Source organism: Aplidium turbinatum, chromosome 17 (genome assembly GCF_918807975.1).
Source record: "Aplidium turbinatum chromosome 17, kaAplTurb1.1, whole genome shotgun sequence".
Taxonomy (NCBI): domain Eukaryota; kingdom Metazoa; phylum Chordata; class Ascidiacea; order Aplousobranchia; family Polyclinidae; genus Aplidium; species Aplidium turbinatum.
The window spans coordinates 15,665,701-15,690,374 of record NC_137488.1 but is presented as its reverse complement, the minus strand read 5'-3'; the positions used below and the strand labels follow the sequence as shown (position 1 = coordinate 15,690,374).

At 40.7% G+C, this 24,674-nt stretch overlaps 2 protein-coding genes across 2 annotated transcripts; one reads left to right on the top strand and one right to left on the bottom strand.

The window, feature by feature from the left end:
- Window positions 1-540: 540 nt before the first annotated feature.
- LOC145786247 (uncharacterized) lies at window positions 541-6,138 on the bottom strand. Its single transcript, XM_082597887.1, has 2 exons — window positions 2,926-6,138; window positions 541-2,544 (listed from the first exon to the last, which is right to left on the bottom strand). Exons 1-2 carry the CDS (start codon window positions 6,136-6,138, stop codon window positions 541-543), a joined length of 5,217 nt encoding a protein of 1,738 aa, XP_082454013.1.
- An 8,323-nt stretch (window positions 6,139-14,461) lies between these two features.
- On the top strand, window positions 14,462-24,489 carry LOC145786323 (ubiquitin-conjugating enzyme E2 W-like). Its single transcript, XM_082597962.1, has 5 exons — window positions 14,462-14,598; window positions 16,884-17,075; window positions 21,198-21,353; window positions 23,022-23,097; window positions 24,351-24,489. Exons 1-5 carry the CDS (start codon window positions 14,569-14,571, stop codon window positions 24,362-24,364), a joined length of 468 nt encoding a protein of 155 aa, XP_082454088.1. The 5' UTR covers window positions 14,462-14,568; the 3' UTR covers window positions 24,365-24,489.
- The last annotated feature ends 185 nt before the right edge of the window (window positions 24,490-24,674 follow it).

The following is a 24,674-nucleotide window of genomic DNA, read 5'->3' as shown; positions in this document are numbered from 1 at the left end:
ACGAAAAACAAATGATAGCATACATGGTACCAGTGGCAGAAGTGGGGATATGGCATAAACAAAAGCACACATACAACCTAATACTGCACAATGCTATGACCAGCGCAAGTGACATTAACGTCAGAGCAAAAGTAGTCTACCAGAAAAAACACGCGACTGTTAAGTCGAGTCGTGATAGTTAAGCAATGAATTGACAAAACACAAAAAATAATATCGCACATAGCAAAAGCATTAGTAGTGAGACAGGTGTGTGAAATAGTCAGACCAAAAACAGAGCTAGACTGCTACAGTGTAAATAACTGCAGGATGCAAATAGAAACAACACTATTAATGGGAGTCAATAACACAGTTATGGCAGAACTGCTGGATGCAAATGCATCGACGACGCCGCGCTAGCTGCGGTAGTGAGGAGCACAAGAATAATAATAGTAAAATAAACACAAACACGCAATACAATTCAAATATGAAACCTAAGCAGCATGAGCAATGTCAGTTGTGCAATCGTGCCAACCAGCCAGCCTAGAAAACAAAATTGTCATTTTAAAAGTCCATACTGCCCTCTAGCAGGCAGATCTTTCTGATGTCGCGAACAAACTCTGTACCGTCAGCAACCTTTACTCGCACGCGTCTGACAAGTTTGTTAGTGTCCGGCATAACTTCCTTTACAATAGCCTTGGGCCAGTGCCCACGTTTAGTTGCCTCGTCCGCTACCAGTACCAAATCGCCTGGTTTCAAGCTTGGAGATGTGCCAAACCACTTTTGTCGGGGCTGCAACAGAGGGAGATATTGCAACAGCCATTGTTCCCAAAACTTGTTTGTGAGGTATTGGGTCTTTCTCCAAGAGCGTCGATAACCGTCAGCCTTCATAAAAACATCTGGCGGTAGGGTGTCACAAGCTGATCCGGTGAGTATCATACTTGGAGTCAGGGCTTGCAGATCATCTGGTGACGATGGGAGCGAAGTGATGGGACGATCGTTTAAAATTCTTTCAATCTCTGCTACCAGCGTTAGAAGGTCGAACTCATCCAACGTAGCGTTTCCTACCAGCGACCGCATCAATTTTCTTAATAAACGAAAAAATATTTCGTAGAAGCCGCCTTGATGTGAAGCACGCGGAGGGTTGAAGTGCCAGTTCGTTTCATGCCGAAGTAAGGCATCGGTGACTTTCTTTTGATGGAGGTTCTTGAGTCCTTGCCGAAGTTCGCGGTCTGCAGCAACAAAGTTTCCTCCGTTGTCACTGTACAGATCAGTAGGACAAACGTTTCTACGGCTGCAGAATCTTCGGTAGGCTTGAATGAATGCACTTGCCTCCAGGGATTGCACGACCTCAAAGTGCACAGCACGGGTCGCCAAACAATTAAAAATACAAACATATCGCTTAACACTGCTGCGGCCGCTCTTTACCATCAATGGACCAAGAAGGTCAGTGCCAGCAGCTTGAAAAGGAATGGATTTGTTTACGCGTGGAGCAGGTAAGTTGCCCATCTGCTGTTTTCCGGCGGTAGCTTTCCAAAAACGACAGTTCATACAGGAATGCAAGACCCTTTTGACAGCTGATCGCCCTTTGACAATCCAATAACGGGAAGCAATGGCGGTAAGGACTTGTGAGCATCCCATGTGTCCTTCTCGTTCGTGATACCTCATGATCACTAGATCGGTGATTGGGTGCTGATGTGGGAGAATGATCGGATGCCTTCTTCCGCTTGACAGAGAAGATTGTTGCAATCGCCCACCAACTCGTAACGTTCCGTTAACAACATAGGGGTTTAGGGACTGTAGCTCCTTCAAAGCCACATGCTTCTTCAACTGCAAGTCGGACACGAGTTCCACCGGGGCGTCAAATCCTGGGTGGTTATGGAGAACTGCGAACACCGTCGGGTATGCTTGATGCTGGGCGGCTGTGACAATGGCAAGTTCAGCTTCGTCCATCTCCTCGACACTGAGCGAATCTGTCTTAACAGTCAAGGAGTCATCTCGGCATTTCCTTTTCAGGTACAATTTGTAGCGAAGCAACCATGCAACCGTTCTTTGCAGATCGTGGAAACGCGAGTAGCGGGTAAACAACCGACATAGAGAGTCTGAGTCCGTAATCGTGTGTTGCTGAGCTGAGCAACGTTCAATGTTTTTAACCTCTGGATCGTCTGACGAAATTCCGCCAACAAAGTCGGGCTGGTTTGGCCAATTGCTCGTGACATCATGCAAAAACTTAGGACCATTAAACCAAAGCTTAGCGGTATTAACTTTATCAGGCCAAACTCCCCGAGACGCGAGGTCAGCGGGGTTTAAAGTAGTCGGTACATAATGCCATTGATTGACACTGGTAAGCATGTGAATAGTGCTCAGCCTATTAGCCACAAAGGTGTGGAAACGAGTCGAAGTATTATTAATGTAGCGCAGCACAACAGTTGAGTCTGTCCATAAGACAACACAATTGAATTTAAAATCACACTCCGTCAGGATAAAATTGCAGACTTTGGCAGCGAGCACAGCAGCAGTGAGCTCCAGGCGAGGTACGCTAACAGGCTTTAATGGAGCCACTCGAGCCTTGCCAAATAGAAAATTACAAATTACTACAGAATCATCATAAAACACTTTAACATAAAACACGACCCCATAGCCACTGGTACTGGCATCACAAAAACCATGCAATTCAAAGCGGATAGCACATTTACCAAAAAGAGTCAGGCTTCTAGCGATGGAAACACATTCAAGCTCTGAAAGGGCCTTTAACCAAGCTTCCCAATTAATGTTTACTGGCCCAAGGCCATTAAGGGGTTCATCCCAATCAAGTTGAGCGTCACATGCCTGCTGCAGGAGTTGCCTAGCAGGTAAAATGAAGGGTTGTATTAGACCTAGTGGGTCGTATGTTTGCGAAATCATGGAGAGAACGCCTCTCCGGGTGTTAGGCTTTTGTTGGATACTCACCCTCACCTCCATGCAATCGCTCGCAGCATTCCACACAACACCAAGGGTTTTCTGCGTTGGAAGCTGGCACTGAGGCAAATCGACCTTCGACGCCAAGTCTTCCTGCAACACAGAACTCAAGACCTCTGCACTGTTAGACAGGAATTTAGTTAAATGGAAGCCGCCACTTTGTAATAGTTCACGCAGTTGTTGTATTAGTTCGATAGCCTGATCCGGCGATTCACATGAATGACAAATATCGTCAACATAAACATTTTTTAAAACTGTGTTAACAGTGTTTTGATCAGCACCTGCTTCATTGTCTTTGGCAGTCATCCGAAGTGCGAAGGCAGCACAGCATGGCGACGACTTTGCTCCAAACACATGAGTTTGCATACGGTAGTCGACAGGTTCCCGCTTGAGATCATCGTCCGGATACCATAAGAATCGAAAGGCATCCCTGTCTCCTTCGTCTACACGTACTTGGGAAAACATGGCCTTAATATCGCCCACAACAGCGATCGGATGTTGCCTGAAGCGAAACAATGTTCCTACAAGGTTATTGGTGAGATCTGGGCCATGAAGCAGCTTGTCATTTAATGACACGCCTTTAAACTTCGCGCTGCAGTCGAAAACGACTCTAAACTTGGCCGCATTGGTCGTGCAGTGATGGGGCACATAGCACGTCTTCCCTGGTGTGTCTACCACACCAGTTTCAAGTGGCACAGCATAGCCACATTTAACATATTCCTGCATTTTATCACGATACTTATTGAATAACACCGGGTCAGTAATAAATCGGCGCTTCATTCCCTCTAGGCGCTTGAGTGCCATAGAGCGATTATTGCACAAGTCCGGGTCTTCATCCTTCCACAACAGCCCTACAGAATAGTGTCCATCCACCTTCTTCACCGTGTCCTGCATGATCTGCAGCGCACGTTTATCCTCAATTGAAGGACAGGGGGCCTGTGGCTCATCGATGTCATTAAAATCCTGCAACAATACATTTAACATTCTATCGCAAGACTCCTTTACGCTAAGAAAGTTTACCATTACTGGTGAGTTGAGTTGCCTATCGCCACCATCTTTCCCATAAATGGTCCAACCCAGAAGAGTGTGCAGTCCACATGGTTCTCCTGGTGCGCCAGTACGAACTTCCTGCAAAAGATAAGCCTGGTGAAGATCGCTACCCAATAACAACTCAACCTTCCTATCTTTTAGTTCAGGGAACTTTAAGTCCTCCAAATAACTATATGCACTACTAAGTGCTTCGGTGGGAATACTGTGGCTGACATCCACAATCTGGTCCATCACCAGAGCATCTGCAACGGAAAACACAGCCTGCTCTTCCATTCCCTGCACAGCCAAAAAATCAATTTTCTTGTCATGAAAGGAGACAGCATTGGTGGTCAGCAACTCCACATTGCTTTTTGTCGCAGCAACCCCTAAGCGAGATACGAGGCTTGAGGAGCATAGACTGACGCTAGAACCTTCATCGATAAAAGCATAAGTATAGGTATAGTTGGAGGGGTCCCCAGCCCATACCTTAACTGGCAAAACCTTAAAAATTGTTGTCCCAGATGTTGCTGGCACAGTTGCGGACGTTGTTGCTGAGATGCCCTTCTTCAGAGCAGAGGGGCTTTCCTCTTCCACACGGTTTACATGCAGAAGTGAATTATGCCTCGATCCACACGTTGCACAAGATTTCTTAAATCTGCAATCAACCACTCTGTGGCCTGCTCTCAAGCAACAAAAACACAGTCTATGCTTTTGCACCAGGGTTCTTCTTTCTGCAACAGGCTTTTGTTTAAACATCTCACACTTCCATAGGGCATGCGACTCTGCACACAAACAACAGGACTCTTGCTTATGGTTAGCAGATTGGGAAATCTGCTCTTGGGTTGTGCAAACCGAAGCACGCTTGTAGCCACCTTGCGGATTAGATCGAGCCATCGTTGGTTGTAGAGCTCTCTTAACATCTTTGCCTGGTTGCATAAGATGGCCATATTGGCTGTCGGCTCGAGAGGCTGCATCCTCGACCAAGACTCTTAAATCGCCAAACGTGGCACAGTCCGATCCCAAGTGATTAACATTAACAAACTGCTCCTTTAACTTATAAGGAAGTCGCAGGAACAGCCGTTGAAGCACCTCATCACTGTTTAAAAGATGGGACTTACCCCAGCCATCGAAACTGACTTCACACTTATACATCTTGTCGCAAAGCTTTGTGAGGCCCGGCGCATCCCACTCTGAAATAGGGGGTCCTTGCAGCAAATCTTCCTTCACTTTGGCCATGAGTTTTCCAGGGTTGCCAAACCTTTTTCTCAATCTATCCCATGCCATTCCATATGCTCTTTCACTATTTTGCAAGCAACTCAGGCCAGAAATTACTTCCAAGGCCTGGCCTACACAATTGTCCTCCAAAAAGGCGATGCGATCTTCAAAGCTTAGATAGTTTGACTCAATGTATCGTTCAAAACGCCTTTTAAAGTTAAAGAACTTTAACACATTGCCGTCAAACTTCTCCAGCGACAACCGAGGACCATGAACATTTTGAAACCCTGCACTGAGCTGGGGTTGAGGCACGACGATGGGAAATTCACTATTATTATTAGCTTCAGTGCGAAAGGGAGATGTGTAAGGATTAAGAATATTACTAGCACTACTGCTGCCCTGAAGGATACCCTGTTCTGCTTTTACAGGTGGTATCTTTACACCACTCTCACGGGGTGTCACGTGACTGCTAGACTCAGCAGCTTTGCCTGTGTCACTGCCTGCATCCATAACTACCGATGATGTTTGATGTGACACTTGCTTGGATTGTTCTCGGCAGCTTCGAAGGAGGGTAGAGCAGGCTTCAAGCAAACCATAAATGCTTTCCCCCATACGGTTGATCCTAGATTCTATTGAGCCTGATTGCTGTGGTTTGCATTTGAGTAAATCTAAACGTTTAAGGGAGAGCTTCCTTTGAAGTTCAAGGCATCTTTTCTTTACCTTCAAAACTTCAGAAGAACTCAGGAAATCATCACTTGAGCATAGCTCCATGTCGATGGAAGTTATGCCAAGCTCGATTTCAACCAGCTCTTGTTCTAACACAACGAGACCTGGCAGCTCTTCGCTACTGTCATGTTGACCACTAATATTAGAGGCGGCCTCATGCTGCTCTGTTGAGCCACTAGCATAACCATTTGGCTTACTCCGTCTTGGAGTTTGCTTGGGCTTTTTACGAGCCATAATTAACACACAGCAATATACCAGCTAGAAAAAACAAAATCTGTATGGTACTTACCTTAGGTGAGGTGACAATTGACCTTCACGATGTTACGGAGAATGTCAGTAAGCAACCTACTAAAATTACAGGGTTTAACGGTAACCAGTTCTACCTGACTAGAACAATGGCCTGACAGAGTACAGGCTTAGAAGCTTCAATCTTTGGCAGACCTGACAAGACTGCCCAAAGTGAAGATCTATTTACAAAATTTAAACCAAGTTTACAACGTGGCGGGCTCAAAGGCACAAACCAAAAAATGAATCCTTGGCAGACCTGAAAAGACTACCCTAGGATAACAAACAACTAGTTACAAAGTTCAAAGAAACTTTACAGCATGGCAGGCTCAAAGGCACAAACCAAAAAATGAATCCTTGGCAGACCTGAAAAGACTACCCTAGGATAACAAACAACTAGTTACAAAGTTCAAAGAAACTTTACAGCATGGCAGGCTCAAAGGCACAAACCAAAAAGTTAATCCTTGGCAGACCTGAAAAGACTACCCTAGGATAACAAAACAAATTACACAACTAGCTAAAGTGAGCTAGACAAAGGCACATACCATAAATGAATCCTTGGCAGACCTGAAAAGACTACCCTAGGATAACAAACAAATTACACAACTAGCTAGAGTTAACTAGACAGGCATAACCTTGCACCAAGCAAAGGTATGTTTTATAAATGATGTCTAAAACGTTTTCTGCCTAGACTGGATAAAGTGCAGGCCTTACTTATTAGAAGAAATGGTGTATTGAAAACGACAATAATAAAACAAAACAAACAGTTGCTTACCGAATTCTTACATATTCCCTAGTCACTCCAAATCTCCAGTTCTCCAGATTTATAAAACAATGACCACTCCAGTCCATGCCAAAACGTAAAAAGAAAGATCAACTAGCAAAAATTGTTAATGCATGGCCGGGTCACTCAAGCATGAAAATAGAATGGAGCAGAGATACAACAATAATATTAAATGGGCGGGGAATCGTTTCTAACAGTTATAGCATAGATGGTTATAGCCAGTAGTGATGCAAGCCGCGCCGCGCCGCGCCGCGTACGCGGCCGCTTTTGACTTTTTCGCCGCGTGCCGCGCCGCGCCGCGTGGAAGGTTGAAATGACAAAGCCGCGCCGCGCCGCTTGCCGCGTAAACTTTCAAGAAATTAATTTTTCGTAAACGTAAACTTTCAAGAAATTAAACTTTCGTAAACGTAAACTTTCAACTTTTCAAGAATCAGCTATGAAACTTCAAATTTAAATTGGAAACACGGATCAGTTATTTTTCCCTTCGGAAACCCTAAGATGGAAAGCTATGCAAATGCAAATTGCAAATGGCTTGCAGTTGACAGGGTTTTAGGGCTTGCTTGTCAGGGAAGCTGTACGAATGTTTTTGGTTAGTAGCCTAGCTGATAAGCTCAGTTACCAGGCTATAGGCCTAGCGCAACTACCGCATTATTTACTATATCAGTTAGCCCAGTGAGTTCAGGCTATAAGTTTTACTCTTGTGTGTGTAGTTCATATAGCCACTGGCATTATAATTGCATTATTGCTTACAAAAAGTGTTCAAAAGTCCTGATACTGGATCCAGGAACATTCTATTTGTCTTAGTTTGTATTATGTCTTAGAACTTAGATGCATTGCTGATAAGAGAATATGATCTGGTTAGCCTGGCCAATTAGTGCACAACTGTATTGGTAGCCTACTAGGTTACCAGTTACAGGCCTCGAAATTCACGGCGGACACGGCGGTCATGTCCGCCGTCACAGCATGTGATGTCCGCGGGAAGTACCATCTAGATCGGTCATATTTGTCCGCCGAGAAATAACACGGGAACTAGCGATACAAATCGTCATTGCATAGTACTAACAATTGTTGCGAGAATATAATTTCCCGCGCATTCTAGCGCGCATCTAGAAAATGTGAATACTGTATCTCTCACCCAGACAACAAAATCTATCATTCTTATATTAATTCAATGTAGACGCAGACGTTGAATCAATGTAAAAAGGATAAATTTGTTGACTGGGTCGCTTCCATTCAAGCAGGAAAACTTTCGATTTATAGGTTGCTTCAACGATTGATGACATTGAATCATCGTAACAAAGGTGAATTCTTCGCTAACAATCGATGGGAGTACCGGTACTTCCACACTAAGCAGCGCAACTTTGTTCAAGTTTTACCTCACAATGTCTGGCTTTGATCTCCGAGTAATATTGATAAGGCAAGGTTGGTTACAAAATTAGATTATACGAGTTCGGTAGGCTATTACAGCAAAATTTGTTAAGTTTTGGTATTACAATAAGAAAAGACCCAGGGAAAATTCACTTTCGCTCACATGACACGCAAAAATAAACTTTAAAAAAAGCCTGTGAAACGTTGCACAGCAGAAAATAGTAGCGTTAGTGTAGAAGTTTTTCTGACTCGTGCCCAGAGCATTGTGACGCAAGAAGCCACACGACCTCGTTCAGTAGAAGTTAATCAGTTATGCGGCGTTTTGAGCAGGTACACGGCGCTTTGACTCTTCAAGCGCACGTCTTTCAGAGTGATTTCGCTGAAATTTTAAAATGCATTCTAAACCGTAGCTATAGTTCTCAAATGGCGAAGAATTTTCAAGATAAAGCGATTAAGCATGACGATCGACGCAAAAACTGGTGTGTCCGCCGTGAGACTTAATTTGTCCGCCGAGATAGCTGCTCAGACCGGACACGTTTGTCCGCCGTCAACAAAAACGAATTTCGAGGCCTGCAGTTATATGCCATGGATGCTTTTTCCTACAATTGACTTTCTAAACAATAACTCGTTAAAATATTTTTTTTTAATTTTGTAATTTGCGGTGTGCGGTGCGGTGCAGTGTCAAAGTTCCAGATAAATTGCGGTGTGCGGTGCGGTGCGCGGATAGATGAGTCAGTTGCGGTGCGGTGTGCGGATAAAAATTTTGGGTTCGCTGCATCTCTAATAGCCAGGGCCGGATTAAGCCTAAGTGCTGCCCTAGGCAGATAAAAAAAGTGCTGCCCTCCAAAAAAAAAAAATTCGATGGTGTGCTACGATTTATATTTTCAATTCCTTACAAAAACGTTATTTGCACTGTTTATTTGAATACATCAATGAATGTCATTGTATAATAAACTAATTGTTTAAAATCACTTCCTGTGGGCTTTTTCTCTCAAGTGCAAACAGATCAATAATTTCTTCAAAGTCTGTAGAAATAAGTAAAGATGAGTTAATGCTCAAAAATGTGAGATCATTCATGTGATCATGCTTCAACGTAGAACCGCCGTACATTCTTGATCAGCTTCAAAATAGAAAATGATTGCTCTGCACTGCAATTGGTGACCATTGTTTAAAGTACCATTCTAATTGCCACTAGAACATTTGAGTATACTTCCTGCAGTCGCCTTTTCACAATGAAATTCGCCAGCACAGCAAAAGTAGCTAATATTTCCAGCAGTAAGTTCATCCGAGGAAAGTGATCGCAAAAATGAACGGAGATGTACCGTATGCACTCACTTTCAAGATTCTCTAGGTCATCAGAGTAGTACACCTCCAGGTCAGTAGCATTTTGATTGATGTCTTCAACAGACAGTGTCATCAATTGTTCAATAAATGCAAATTTGGTGTAAATGGCCTGGTATGCTGTAGAATGTAGATCGTTTTTTCAGTTCTGCTGCAATATTGTCTAGAATAGGCAAAAAAAAAACATTTCTTTTCAGATTGATTGGTTCGCTTATCCACAGTGACAGTGATATCATTGTCTCTAATTTCACCGGGTAAAAGTTTAATTTTTCTCTGTCGTCCCTCTTCATAATCTAGCCTACTCCTTGAAGCAGGTTCTTTGCCGCATCTTCAAATTTGTTGAAAAATTTATCTGCCTCTGATCGAATATCGGCTATTAAACTCCCCATTGTATCATACCGGGATACTGTAAGGCCAATGTCATCGTCGGCACTCGGCAGCTTGCAGTGCCAGTGTGCCACTGACATATTGCTGAAAACCAATCAAGGGTGAAGTACTCTAGGGGCAATGACTTGCCATACTTGACTTGCCGCACTGTTTATAAATGGGTGTGATGCAGGCGCAAATCTAAGAGTTTTTTTCGGGGGGGCCAAAAAATTTGAAAATCAATTAAAAAGAAAGAAAAAGCTAAACAGATATGAACAATGATACTACGACATATACGATATGCTAGAAAATAGACATTAAAACAACCATTTTTATCAATTGTGATGCCGAGGGACTAATTTGAGCTGTTTAGAAGCATATCAAACCATTTGATGCGGAAACATACAATTTTTCACAAAATTTCGGGGGGGCCCGAGCCCCCCCCCCATAAATCCGCGCCTGGTGTGATGTGATTTTATTATTTAGTGAACATATTTATTAATTGCTATATAGGCTACTGTATCTGAATGGTATATCTGTTGTGAATTATTATATTCAGGTACAGTATTATCAATGTAATATATTCGTAGGCCTATATTTTGCCGGTCCCAGTAATTTGCCGCCCTAGGCAATTGCCTACTGATAAATTCGGCCCTGGCTATAGCGTAGGCGTGGTTAGGCCTACTGGTTAACTTTAGTCCTCACAAAGCAATGCACAAGAACTAGGTAAAAAATAACGTCTGAAAGTTTAAACAAAAGTAGCTATAATGGTCAAGTCGAGGAAAGCTTGATTGCAAAAAACCACATCAGTTTTTCATCTTTTTAAACAAAAAAGAATTGAATACAATTTTTTGGATTTTCAGGCGTCTTGTGACACGTCGAAAAAGGTCTTGCGACCTCCACATAAGTCACAACCCCCAGGTTTAGAACCCCTGTAGCCTACTAAGATATTACCGGTACGGTAATTGTTGCCTACCAGTATCCCTGATTTTAGCCTACAATTATAGCCTAACACCAGTTATTTGAAATGACCAACCTGATTTAGGCTCCTGCATTGCTGGTAAGCCTACTTTATGATGATGATAGACTACTAATAGCTTGCCATTTGGCTCTGCCTAAACTTTAAGTCTGTCATAATGTTGAAGTAGCCTAACATCTGCTATTTTAAAATGTTAGGCTACAGTAGCCTACTTAATTGTCACATTTTGTAGGCTATATCTTGCAAGACCTAATGTGTTTTGAAATGGCTAGAGCTAAACATAACAAAACCAGCGTCCCCACTTTGACTATAAACACTCTGAAAAACGCACCACGCCCTACCAACTTAGCAATAGTCTGTCAAGATTTGATGTTTTTATTATTTTGTTGTTTCTTTTAAAGCCTAGACTTTTGAGACACCAATTTCTGAGATTTTTTTCACATTTACATCACTATTTAAATTTCTCAATGAGTTGGGACCGTGCCAGATTTTTGTATTTATTAAATCCTTTCAGTCTCGGGCACATGTTAACATTTGCGTTTTGTCGCTTCTGCCTTTTTAAAGACCCCTGCTATGTCATGAAAAGTAGCCTAGTCCTGTCTAATTTATTATTTTTGATGATAGGAAATAAAAAGATAAAGAGAGAGAAACCTTTTATTTCGTCTGTTGCGAGAATAGCACGGTACAATTATACACAAAATGAATTAGATACCACAACAGACAGGAAGCAGCGAAAGACTATATCAGTCATCGAGTCAGCTGCTTCACTGTTCTTAATCTGCTAAATGTCAAGCATCGGCAAATTACTTTTTAGTTATTTTTCCAGTTTCCCATTTGTTACTTTAAACTTGAAAGCATCAAACTGTCGTAGGCTAAGTTTAAAATATCATGGGTCACTTATACAATTTGAGTTTTGACAGCGCTGTTTTGATAATAGCCTACATAGCTCAAATCAAATCTAGTTAGCATACATATGGTAGGCTAAAACAAGAATAGGTTTTCAGCCCATCAGTCCCGGGTGTTCTTAGGTATGGACTTTGAACCATTTTAGGACTGAAATAAAGCATACTAAAGAAAAGGTAATCGGAAACCGGATCATTTAACAATCACAAATACCAACTCTGTATCAAATGTATGGAAGTATAAGAAAATTCTTCCATGCCACATAGGCCTATAGAGTGCTCTATTACCTTGCTTTCCTTATCCCTCAACAAAAATTATATTTTCTTTACTGAAATTTAAATTACACTTTATTCAACATTTGCGCCTGCTTGCGTTTTGCAAATCAAAGGAAAATTTTAATTGCAACCAAGATCCGCTTCGTTTGCATTTCATTTCTCCCAATCTCCCATTGCTAGAATATGCAACAGCTTAAAAGGGTTAAAAGGCTTTAAAAGAGTTATTAGGGTTAGGGTTGATCGGAGTTTCCGCAAACATTTTAAAAGGGTTAGGGTTAAAAATTTTAAAATGTTTGCGAAAACTGCAATCAGCGACTTCGGCTTTTTTTTATTTTTTCTCTCGATCTTTTCAAGGTACGAACTGACGGTACGAATTCAATTGTTCATGGTACGAATTAGGTTGCATCCTTAACGAACCACCGTTAGTTTACTGAGTGCATCCGCTCTGTAGAACCTAGAAAGCTGTGCATTTGGCTTATAACAATTTTTCAGCAACTTTTTAAAGCTGGATTGTTCATTGATTCCTTTTGGTGAATTGCAAAGACACAAAATTTGATGAACATCCAACTTTGCAAACTGATAAGTGGCACAATCATGATCTACTTTTGGAGTGCACCACTGAATTGAATCTCTTGTTGTGGTATCTTGAAAAAATAAACCAGTGATTTGGTACTAATATTTGCATTGATATATATTTTTTATTTAATATTGTTACGTAAGTTATCATGAAGGTGAAAAAGCACTACTGTGCTTGCAGTTATTATTGATGAAAAAAGGTTCAATGAAACCAGAGGAGTTATATATTGACTGATGTAACATTAATGTAAACATTACCATCCAATAAGTTAGCCAAGTAACTACAATAATCAGGCTTACCACCAAACAAGAACCTCAAATATATAGTTAAAAAAAAGGGTTATTGATGGTAACAGTAGGCTGAAAAATTCGGAGCTGGTATACAAGTCCCCCCCCCCCCCCCTGGTAACTCAATGACAAAGACAGGACTCACCAAACATATAGGGTGAAACTACTTTACCTTTGCTTTACTGTTCACACTTTAATCCACATGTTTTGGTCAATTCCTCTTTGTCATGAGTTACCTAGGGGGAAGGGGGACTTGTATACCAGCTCCAAAAATTCTTATGAGGTAAGCTGTGTCAATTTGGAGTCTTCACAATTTCACAACATTTCAGCCTACAGTACTCAACACAATTGCATGCAATCAGTTTAGTCTTGGCTAATTTTTCTCAAAAAAAACAAAGGTGGTGTTATACATTTGAAATAAAGTAAATATGATATCATACCAAATCAGAAATTTATTAATAAATTGAGTTTTCTGATTTGGTGTGATAATGTTAACTTTACTTTAAATGTTTTGTCACACTGCGCATCTTGTTAGATCATCAGTTGAATCATAAGAAAGTTTAGTAATGAAGTTTTGTTTTGGAGTGTTATACATTGTCTGAAAGCTTACCTGTATATAGTATAATACTGTAGCTTAAATACTTTTAAGACCAGGTTAGTATATTGAACAAGAATTTCACGATGTTGAACTTAATATCCTGTAAAGCTGACATTGTTGTGGTTTTGACTCTTCAGTATACATATAACGTATGCCAGTACCTATATCTGTCTACTACAGTAGAACTCGGTTAATCCGGATCTTTGCCTAATCCGGATAAAACTGAAGGTACAAATGATTTGTAGTCTTTTTCTTGAGAAACAGCTTTGTATTATCCGGATTATTTAATCCGGATCTTTGCCAATTCCGGACAAAAGTTGCGCTTTCTCTATCGCTTTATCCGGATTTGCCCGATTTTTTGTAAGTTTTCCATAGAAACTCGTCTTCGGTAACTGTTTTCAAAAGTTTTGAGTGACTACAGATTATTCCGACTTGCATGTCTGAAGATGTAACTTTTGCCAGTGTGTTTTTGCGTTAGACGCAAAGTCTAAAAATACATTCATTTTACATGCATACTGCATTTCAAAAGAACTCTATCACTGGGTCGCTAATGTGGTGATCGCGCGTGTCGGAATTGGCAGATGACCACACTAATGCGTTCAATTTCGGTGATTTTTACCGATACCCTTCTATCTAGGTAACGTCAGGCTTGATAGAACCGTCATCGGTTAATCCGGATCTTCGCCTAATCCGGATGGAATCGCCGGTCAAATCGAATCCGGATTAACCGAGTTCTACTGTATTAAGAAAGGTGTGAGTAATAATTTGAAAAATTATTGAACTGCATTTTTTACAGTTTGTTGCAAAAAAAAAGCCATTGTAGGCCAAATAAATACAGCAGTTGCTGGTGAATAGTTTTTTCTTGTATTGATTAGTAAGCTGTGTGTTGACCCTTTAAAAAATGGCAGCTGGAACACCTTGCTTTTCTCAGGTAAGATTAAGTTTTAGATAAACTGACATTTGTTACAAAATAATATGTAAACTATTGTAAAGTAATAATAATATTGCTTGTTTTTATATAGCGCTGTATCCATCGCAGAATGCGTTGCTCTTCAGCGCTTTGCAAAGCAGACACTTTACAATGCAGTCGTATAGAGGCGCAACTGAGTAGTGAATTGAGTACGTATTATACCGTACAACCGTACATTATTACCCGAATCCATTCTATTGCTCAGTGCCAAGCAAGAATTAGATTCAGTACCATTTAAAAAATCTTTGTTATGACTGGGGCAACCAAAAGTCAATAAAGTCAAAATTTTTCTGCCTTGTTCAAAGTTTATAAAACGTCCACAAACTAAATTTCAGGCTGACACGAAAAGAAGTTTCAAAGTTATTAAGTAAAAAAAAGTCAAAATTCATGGTTAGGTCAAAATTTTCTTTTAATGTAGTTTTTCTTCTCTCTATTGATATTTTATTAAAAGCTACACAGATACTGATTTTTTGTTGCAATTTCTGTTGCTATTCTGACGTAATAATCGATTTGTTGCAATTTCTGAGGTAATAATCTTGTTTCGCCCACTACTCACGATTGAATATTAGCCAACTACCCTGCTGTTGATGAGTTGGTTGCCAGGGTTAAAGCAGTGACCATTAAAAACAGGTCAAGAAGAGCTAGTTTTACTTCACTTGGCCAACCTCCACAGCCAAATGTAACTAGATGGGCCCTTGGTTGAAAGCTGCTTTCTATTATTCAAGAAGTCTACCAGAAGTAAGGAATATTGTGGAAGACTTCCATGATGGTGGTGTCTTGCTGCGGCGTGCTCAAGATGCTGTAAAAGCTCCCAATTTAGCTACTCACCTTGTAGAAATAGAGGAGCAGTACAGCGCACTGTTCGATTCAATTCAGAAGATGGAAGACAGCCGATACACCATTCAAGAAGCTTACCAGAAAATGAGGTCCCTTAACTTTGGTGTTGATGGCTGCCGAATTGGAAAATATATTCAAGCAAGAATCTCAAGGAATGACATCAAGTGCATTGTGAAAATGGGACGAGATGATATTTCACCACATTTTTATAGCCTGCTGAGGAACTCCCACGCAACTTCTGTATTTCTCTATTTTAAGAAAAATTTTGGCGAGAGACAGGAACTTCAAAGGCGATAATGTGAAACATTACTTGATGTTGAAGTATAATAGTGCAAAACCCTCTCAGTAATTTCGGGATATTTAAAGACACTCCATATTTATCTTTTGCAGTTTTTCGAGTGACTTTCATTATACCTGTTCGCTGTTCGTTAGATGTGGTGTCCTTGAGTCTTCCACATTTTTCTCATATTTCATTAAAAAAGAAAATATCTTTACCTAACGGTTTGATTTCTAATATACTTTGTATTTCGCATTTGGTTGCAAACGCAGAAAGCTATTGGTCAAAATTATTTCAAAATTTGTAACTTATAAAGTCAAAATTTCAAGTTTTTAGGTCAAAAAATTGGTTGCCCTAGTTATGACCCAACAAGGTATCGCAGTCATGCCTACCGATTCAGAGGTGGACACACTAACCACTAAGCCACCACTTACACATTTAGCAATGGCAATTATTGAAAAGCTGAAGTACTGTATGTTCAACATCAGCACATGTTGCCAGCCACCACCAAATGAATTTCTAGGTCTCAATTTCATTTCACAAGCTAATTTCCAACGCAATCTGGTGTGTACCGTAGTTTTTGGTCAACTTTAAGGTAATCTCTGAAGAAAAAAGCCTTTGCCTTTCTCAAGTGCCGACTTTCCGTTCCAAGTCTTTCACTCTACTTTCACTCCAGAAAATCAAACTTTCCCTTACCATATTACAATTGTTTGTCTGCAACTAAACTTTAATAAATGGTCTTTCGCTGCTCCTGGCTAATCAGATTAAATTATTCAATACTGAGTATCATACACTTCGTGTTCCTCTATGTTTTTGAATTGTATGTTATTGTCATGTTAGTTTATTGTGTAGGCCTAATATTGTATATACTATTATAGAATCTGATTGGCAAGTAAAGTTATTTCTCTCTCTCTCTACTGGTAGTATCTATGTTTACAATGAGTATTTGTGGTTATACTATCATGCACCAAGATTGAACTATTTCGATATTGCATATAGGTAATTCAGTTTTAGTGCTTGTTATATGAAGGTAAAAATTCAATGTGTGGGTTATGTTTGTGATAAACATAAAGCAGTTTTCATAATTACTACATGTAAACAAGCTCATTAAATTTAATTACCGGTATTTTAGAAACGCATTCAAAAAGAAATTTTAACCATGATTAACTCTCCTCCCCCTGGCACAAGGCTTTGCAATGATCGAGTTGAATCTATCAGGGAGTTCTTGGTTGAAGTAACAGGAGCACAGGGAACTCTATTCACCGGAGAACAATTTAAGCTCTTGTTCAAATTTGGAGAAAAATATCCTTTTGACTCTCCTCAGGTTTGTATTTGTGTGAACCTAATTGCTCGTACTGCAGGACTTTATCAGGGCATTGTACCAGCCGGTTTTTATCTTTGTATGGGATGGGCGTTAGGGTGGAGTGAAAACACTTTTTTCCTCATTTTGCTTAGCTTGGGGTTGGAAAACTTGCCAATTACTACTAAAAACAGTTGTGCAAAATTAGAATGTAATCTGACGACATCTTGATCTGCCACCAGCCACTTGAAAATTTACTATTTTCTTCTACATTAAGGTGGATCAATTTAGGGGGGTGTAAAACTTTTTTCCTCATTTTGTTTAGCTTGGGTAGCCAAAACTTGCCATTGGGCATATAGAACACTGTGCTAAAAGTATATTTCGATCGAACAAATTTTTGATCTGCAACCAGGCCATTACTTATCGACTAAAAACGCAAAAATACATGCAAATGTATTTGAATTTGACGTTAGCATAGAGATTTATTACAATGCAATGGAATTGGTAATATGCATCAAACTTCCTCGCTTTAGATGAAATAGTCACGTTTCGATTCGAACTTGGGCATTTCTTGTCGTGATTCAATGCGTGAGCGTTTAAATCCATCTCGCGAATTAACCTCGCACACCGCCACTGAAGCTTCCGTCTCCAACTTGACGCACCTTTCCACCACCTGTGTGAGACATGGAAATCGAGGAAATAAAAGTTTTGGAGTGTCCTTAGCTGCAATCATGTCTCGCAATTCTTTGTCCCCCATGTTTCTTGTCACAGGAGGCTCGGTGAGATTGAGAGCCTGCCAGTCAACCATATCGTAGTATTCGTTGGCGTCAAACTTTAAGGGCGGAACACAGAATCGTCGCATTGTTCTCTATTCGTGATGGCTTGATCGAGATTTTTGAATTCGCTTAAATCCAAGCTCACGGATATCACTACCAATGGCAAATTTAAAGTGGTAAATAAGAAGCATGCCCATGCGGCAAAGCAGGAATGCAGGTGGCTCTGGAACGCCCCAAGCGTGGATAGTCATTTGTTAGCCCCCTTCAGCAACAGAGAACTTGCATTTGTCATTAAACAAGTTAAAAGTGGGAAAGCACAAGGGCCCGATAATACCCCTCCAGAATTCTTAAGGCACTGTGATCTCAAATATTCGGCATGGTTGAAAAGCTTCTATTCTGCTTGCCTGACTCTCCAGGCCATACCTAAAATCTGGCGAAAAGCAACTGTAGTAGCACTTGCCTACTTAAACTAAACAAGCCAGCTGATGATCCCAAGAGCTATCGTCCAATATCATTACTCTGTGTCCCATATAAGATCCTGGTACGGCTCCTGCTAACTAGACTCGAGCCAGTTGTTGATTCCCAGCTACCAAAAGAACAAGCTGGATTTCGGCACGGACACTGTACGACTCATCAAGCAGTCAAGCTAACCGAGGGTATTGAGGAAAATTTCGAGAAGGGCAACGAAGCAGTAGTTATCTTGGTAGACCTCACTGCTGCCTGTGATACTGTGTGGCATCAAGGGCTAACCCTAACGTTTCTCCGCATGATCCCAGACAAAAAGGTAGTGCGATTTCTCGCCAACATTCTGGCAAATCGGACCTTTTTGCTGAAGACGAGTGATGGGAAGTGCAGCAGGCCCAGCCGCTTAAGAAATGGTGTTCCGCAAGGATCATGCTTATCACTTCTACTATTTAACATCTACATCAGTGACATGCCAGAGACTATGCCACGCCAGTACGGCTATGCTGATGATCTGGCACTACTCCATTCTGACAAGTATACTGGCATGTGGTAGAGGAAGCACTTACAGATGACATGACTCAAATCGCAGACTACCTGAAGCTTTGGATGCTAAAACTGAGCCTGGCAAAGATCACTGTCACACCTTTTCACCTTTGCAATATGGAATCTACTTGCCAATTGCCAGTCTCTCTCAACGGAAACCCACTTCCACACAACCCATGCCACACCGACCAAGGAGTGAATCTCGACCGACAATTAATCTACAAACACCATGCTGAAGCCCTCCACGCTAAGCTATCAGCACGCAACAACTTGCTGAGATGCTTAGCTGGAACATCTTGGGGTTCTAGTACATCTGCACTCGGTACAAGTGCTTTTGCACTTGCTTACAGCACCTCGGAATATGCTCCCCCCACTTGGTGTCGCAGCGCACACACTAGCAAAATTGACACTGCCCTCAACACCACCATGAGAATAATCACTGGTTGCCTGCTTTCAACTCCCACTGACTTTCTGCCAGTACTATCAGGCATCGCCCCAGGTAGACTTCGTAGCGAAAACCACGTACACAGTCTAGTTTTACAAGCTATGTCAAGGGATGACCACCTCCTCAACCAGATTGTCATAAACTCACACTCCCAAAAGCCCCAGCGCTTGAAATCTCGACGCCTCTTTTCCCGACATGCTGCAGATATCTGCAAGTCTAACTTCCACTTTACCGAAGTTTGGAACAGTGAATGGAGAGAAGTTGCGAGACCAACCCAATTCACAGGCTCTCCCAATACTAACACACTACCTGGAGCAGAACTACCTCGGAAGAAATGGGTGAAGCTCAATCGCTTGCTGACTGGGGTGGGCCGTTTCAACAGCAACATGTTTCAATGGGGCCTCACCGACTCACCATCTTGTGCATGTGCCTCAGAATCTCAGACTGCAAAACGCATTATCTAACAATGTCATGTATATCGACCCCAGGACAGATAATATATTATATGGAATGTGGACCTCACAACGCCCGATGAACACACAATCCATTGGCTGCTGTGCCTGGATGTAACAATCCATTGGCTGCTGTGCCTGATATGCGGCGGTCTCAAACGCAAGGAGAAGAATCTTCTCGAACTTTTTGGGAAGATGCTCCATACACGAACCAAGAGATTTTCCAAGAGGACCGGAAAATTCACGCGGTCCGGTTGCTAGTCCATCCAGATGTGCTAATACATGTCTCATGAGAAACGTGTTCTCCAGAGATATGGATACTTCGCGCACTCAAAAAACATTACGTTGGCCGTGATCACAGATGAGAGGCAAATAATCTGTGAGCTTGGACTTAAGTGAATTCAGAAAACTTGATCAAGCCATTGCGAACAGAAAGCAATACGACGATTCTGCACTCCGCCCTTATAGTTTGACGCCAACGAATACTACGATATGGTTGACTGGCAGCTTCTCAATTTCACCGAGCCTCCTGTTACAAGAAATATGAGGGACCAAAAATTACAAGACATGATTACAGCTAAGGAAACTCCAGAACTTTTATTCCCTCGATTTCCGTGTCTCACACAGGTGGTGGAAAGGTACGTCAAGTTGGTGACGGAAGCTTCAGCGGCGGTGTGCGGGGTTAATTCGCGAGATGGATTTATACGCTCACGCATTGAATCACGACAAGAAATGCCCAAGTTCGAATCGAAACGTGACTATTTCATCTAAAGCGAGGAAGTTTGATGCATATTATCATTTCCATTGCATTGTAATAAATCTCTATGCTAACCTCAAATTCAAATACATTTGCATGTATTTTTGCGTTTTTAGTCGATAAAGTAATAGCCTGGTTGCAGATCAAAAATTTGTTCGATCGAAATATACTTTTAGCACAGTGTTCTATATACCCTATCGTAAGTTTTGGCTACCCAAGCTAAGCAAAATGAGAAAAAAAGTTTTACACCCCCTTAAATTGATCCACCTTAATGTAGAAGGAAATAGTAAATTTTCAAGGGGCTGGTGGCAGATCAAGATGTCGTCAGATTACATTCTAATTTTGCACAACTGGTTTTAGTAGTAATTGGCAAGTTTTCCAACCCCAAGCTAAGCAAAATGAGGAAAAAAGTGTTTTACCCACCTAAATCGATCCACCCTAATGGGCGTGTTGAAGGAGTTTAATGTACTACATGTCTGTCAGTCACACAATTTTTGTTACAGTTAACTTTGTTTTAAACAATTTTTCATAGGTACTCTTCATCTTCATAATTAAAAGCAAAATATATATTGCATTTTCTAAATGTTAAAAAAATTACTGAATGGTCCATTTGCTATGTGAAAAATTCAATCATGTGTTGTGTTTTGAGATTTTTCTTCAATCTTCTGTGCACTTAGAGTTGAGCTTAGTTTTGTTATTGCTTGGCAGGTTATGTTCGTTGGAGACTGCATACCGCGCCACCCACACGTTTACAGTAATGGCCACATATGTCTGTCCATACTAACCGATGATTGGAGCCCGGCACTGTCCGTGGAATCCATATGTCTCAGTGTTCAGTCCATGCTAAGCAGTTGCACGGAGAAGGTATGACAATCAGTGGCGTACCTATGCAAAATGGCGCCCGTGGCAAATTTTAAATGTGCGCCCTTTTTAACAATTCAAGTTAAATATTGCATACAAGGCTTTTATGAACAAATCATGAAGAAAATAACTGTGTTATTGCCGTTTTATTATGCCCAAGGGCAGTCACGTGAGATTGTTTCGTCGTGCAAGCTTTGTTCTCTCTGCGGAGCTAATCAATTTGATAGAATGCTGCGCTTTGTGCCTTCTTTCCAAGTTATTTCCCACATAAAAACTAATAATAAAAACACATACAAAAACTAACGCGGCTTCCCCTTTCTTTTTCATCTGACTCTGTGCAATTGTGCATACTATAGCCTACTACCAAGTGAATTATTGGACATAATCGTACATAAGTTAATTATAATATATAGGCCTATATGGACAAAATGTTTTCATAGTCTTTTACGTATAGGCCTACATAAGATTTATCTCAATACAATAGAGCGCTGTGTTGATGCAACCGGCGGTAACCGACCTATAGATACGGGTATTTTTGTCTGATAACTGGATAAAAATAAAACGATCCAAGTCCGGCAGATTTTTTCAAAAACTAATATTAATTAATTTAATCTACCGCCGACATTTGTTGGCATGTCGGCGGGTTTTGTGACCGTTGGGTTGTATGCTATAACTAAAGATTGAAGAAACTGATAGTGAATAATTCCCAACATTGGTGTGTTCTACTACGAATTGCCTTCATTTTATCTGTTTAATAACTTGATGAAATTAAGTAAAAGTACGTTACCTGTACCGTATATATATTCATAAAGCACAGCTTGTGAAGTTGTAAATGAACCTCAAAACTTCAGACTGCCAAGTGCTAGGCAGCGCCAGCACAGCACGTAAAAATAAATCATACCTAGCCTAATTCTATAATCATGCTTATAGGCTCAATAATACTTAAATGCTAATTTCTTCCTAGACCAGACTGAGTGCTCTCGTCAGGACAAATTGAAGTCATTACAACAGATTAGATTTATAAATTCTTATAAAAATGAATAAGTAAGTTTTGGTGCTACTTCTAAGCTTCAACTAATCGCTGCTTAGTGACTTTACTAAACTTTCAATTGTTGCTGACTGAACGCAAAATGAGCCAGGAGAGGTACAATGTTGCTTTTGCAACGTCACAGTTTCATTGTTTAACAATGGCTTACAGTAAAAGGGAGACTCCTTTTTGACCTTTGCATTGTATTGGGTGCAAATTAGATTTTGAAGAAAGTGTAAGTCACAACTTTTAATTTTTATCGACCGATTTTTGCGCCCCTATCAATGTGGCGCCCATGGCTCGAGCCATGCCTGCCATACCCTAGGTACGCCACTGATGACAATGCATACATAGATAACCAGTTAACAAATAATTTGAAAGTGTTGGTCTATGAAGATTAGAGAACACCTGTAACAAATTGATATCATAAAAATCGTCTTTGGCTCCAGCTCGTGTCCGAACATTGGTTTTGTCTTCTTTATGAGACAGATGGGTGTTTACGTCTCTTTGAAGGCTTAGTCTGTGGTGAAACAGGCATGTGCAAAAACGCAACGTATAGAGAGTGGGGAACGTGGCTTCATTGATTTTTGATACATAATTTTACAGTTGTAAAAGTCAACTTATCTGACAATTCACTTTTATAGAAACGACCTCCGGATGACGCGTTTTACGTCCGAACCTGCAGCAGTAATCCCAAGAATACAAAATGGTGGTTTCATGGTGAGAAGCTTTTGATAAATACATGCTCATGTGCTTCCTCTTTAACAGACACAAGCCAGTGTTCCAATTGGCTTATTGTTTCTGTAGGCTTTTAATCATGTTTAATAATAATTCATATACCGGATGTCCAAAAACCTTCTTTATAATTTAATGCTACTACGGAGACATAATCGAGGAGAAAATTAATCATGTAAAAGAAACCACGGTATTTAGCATGATATAAAATAATTTAGAAATTGCAACGCTTTCGATTATCATACAATATCCAGTCCTTCACGCAGAAAAGCGATTCAAACATTTGAGAAAACTGCAATCCTTACTCTACCATTTTGGATATATGAGCAATGTAAAGCAGTTTCTCAAATGTGTAAACCGTTTTGTGTAACGTTGCATATTCTCCAGTATGTCTTATTTGATCTAAATAAGTTTTAGGGGCTAAATGTATAGCCGAAAAACGTTCGCAGTTTCTGTTTTATATCATACAAAATACGTTGTTGCTTTGTTTCATTTGGGGATGGTTCATAAAGTAACCTCTACATCTAAATTGAATTATGATAATTCGTAATACTGAGAACAAAGTAGCTTCGTGAAAACATCGAAAGAAAAACAATTGCAAGAATGAAGTATCACTAAGTTGTCACTAAGCAATATGCATGCGACAAAATGTTATGGAATTTTCAATTACCCAGACGAAAACGAAAAGTTCCGCAATAAATGTTTAAAGATCTTATGTAGTATACATGGATGGACTCTTTAGTTGAAATTACGTTGGCTTTCCTACACTTGAACCTATCAAGTAGGTCCAAGACAGGCTGTTGACAGATGGAACCTAGATTTTGGTATGTGGCCGGGTGTTACCACAACCATTCCATTGAAAGTGATATTTGTGGAAAGAAACTACAAATTTAAAACTTGCCAATGTGCGAATCTATCAAGGCGTAAATTGGCAGGTTTTAAGCTTGTATTCGCATGTGCCAAAAAAAGTAGGGTACCGGTAACACATTAAGCCAAAGTGTTTTGTGCCATTTGTGCTTTTTACCTCAGGTATGTAATGTATATAGCATTTAAGGCGGCCGAGAGAATGGAACCGGCCACTCCACTCTCATTAGTGCCAAAGGCTTTTAGTATAATGAAAATCTTTATCCCCGACGCTTGGATTGAAGTATGACTTTCACTTTCACCTTTTATGTATGAACTGAACATCACTTTGAAACCGAGTGTGTGGTTAACCACGTGGTTTATATGGATTTCAGATGATGCTGTTTAAGACACCTCCTTCCTTTTGCTACGTGCTGCCAGCACTGTTTCAGTTTTGTCCTTCAAGCTATATCAACATTCATTGCCTGAAAGTATTCTGTTTCGTATATTTCTTGTTCGTATACATGAGATTCTACTGTCAGCTTTTCTGCATGTCGACTTTTTTATGTCACAACGTGATACCCCCAACTGCACCGCACTGACTGTGCTGTCAAAGGTCTCTCCTACTTCTTTCACTTAGCGCACTTCGCATCGATTTTGTGCTTAGTAAGAAGTAGAAGGCCGTCTCAGTAAAGGAAAACTTTCGTAACATCCATTTA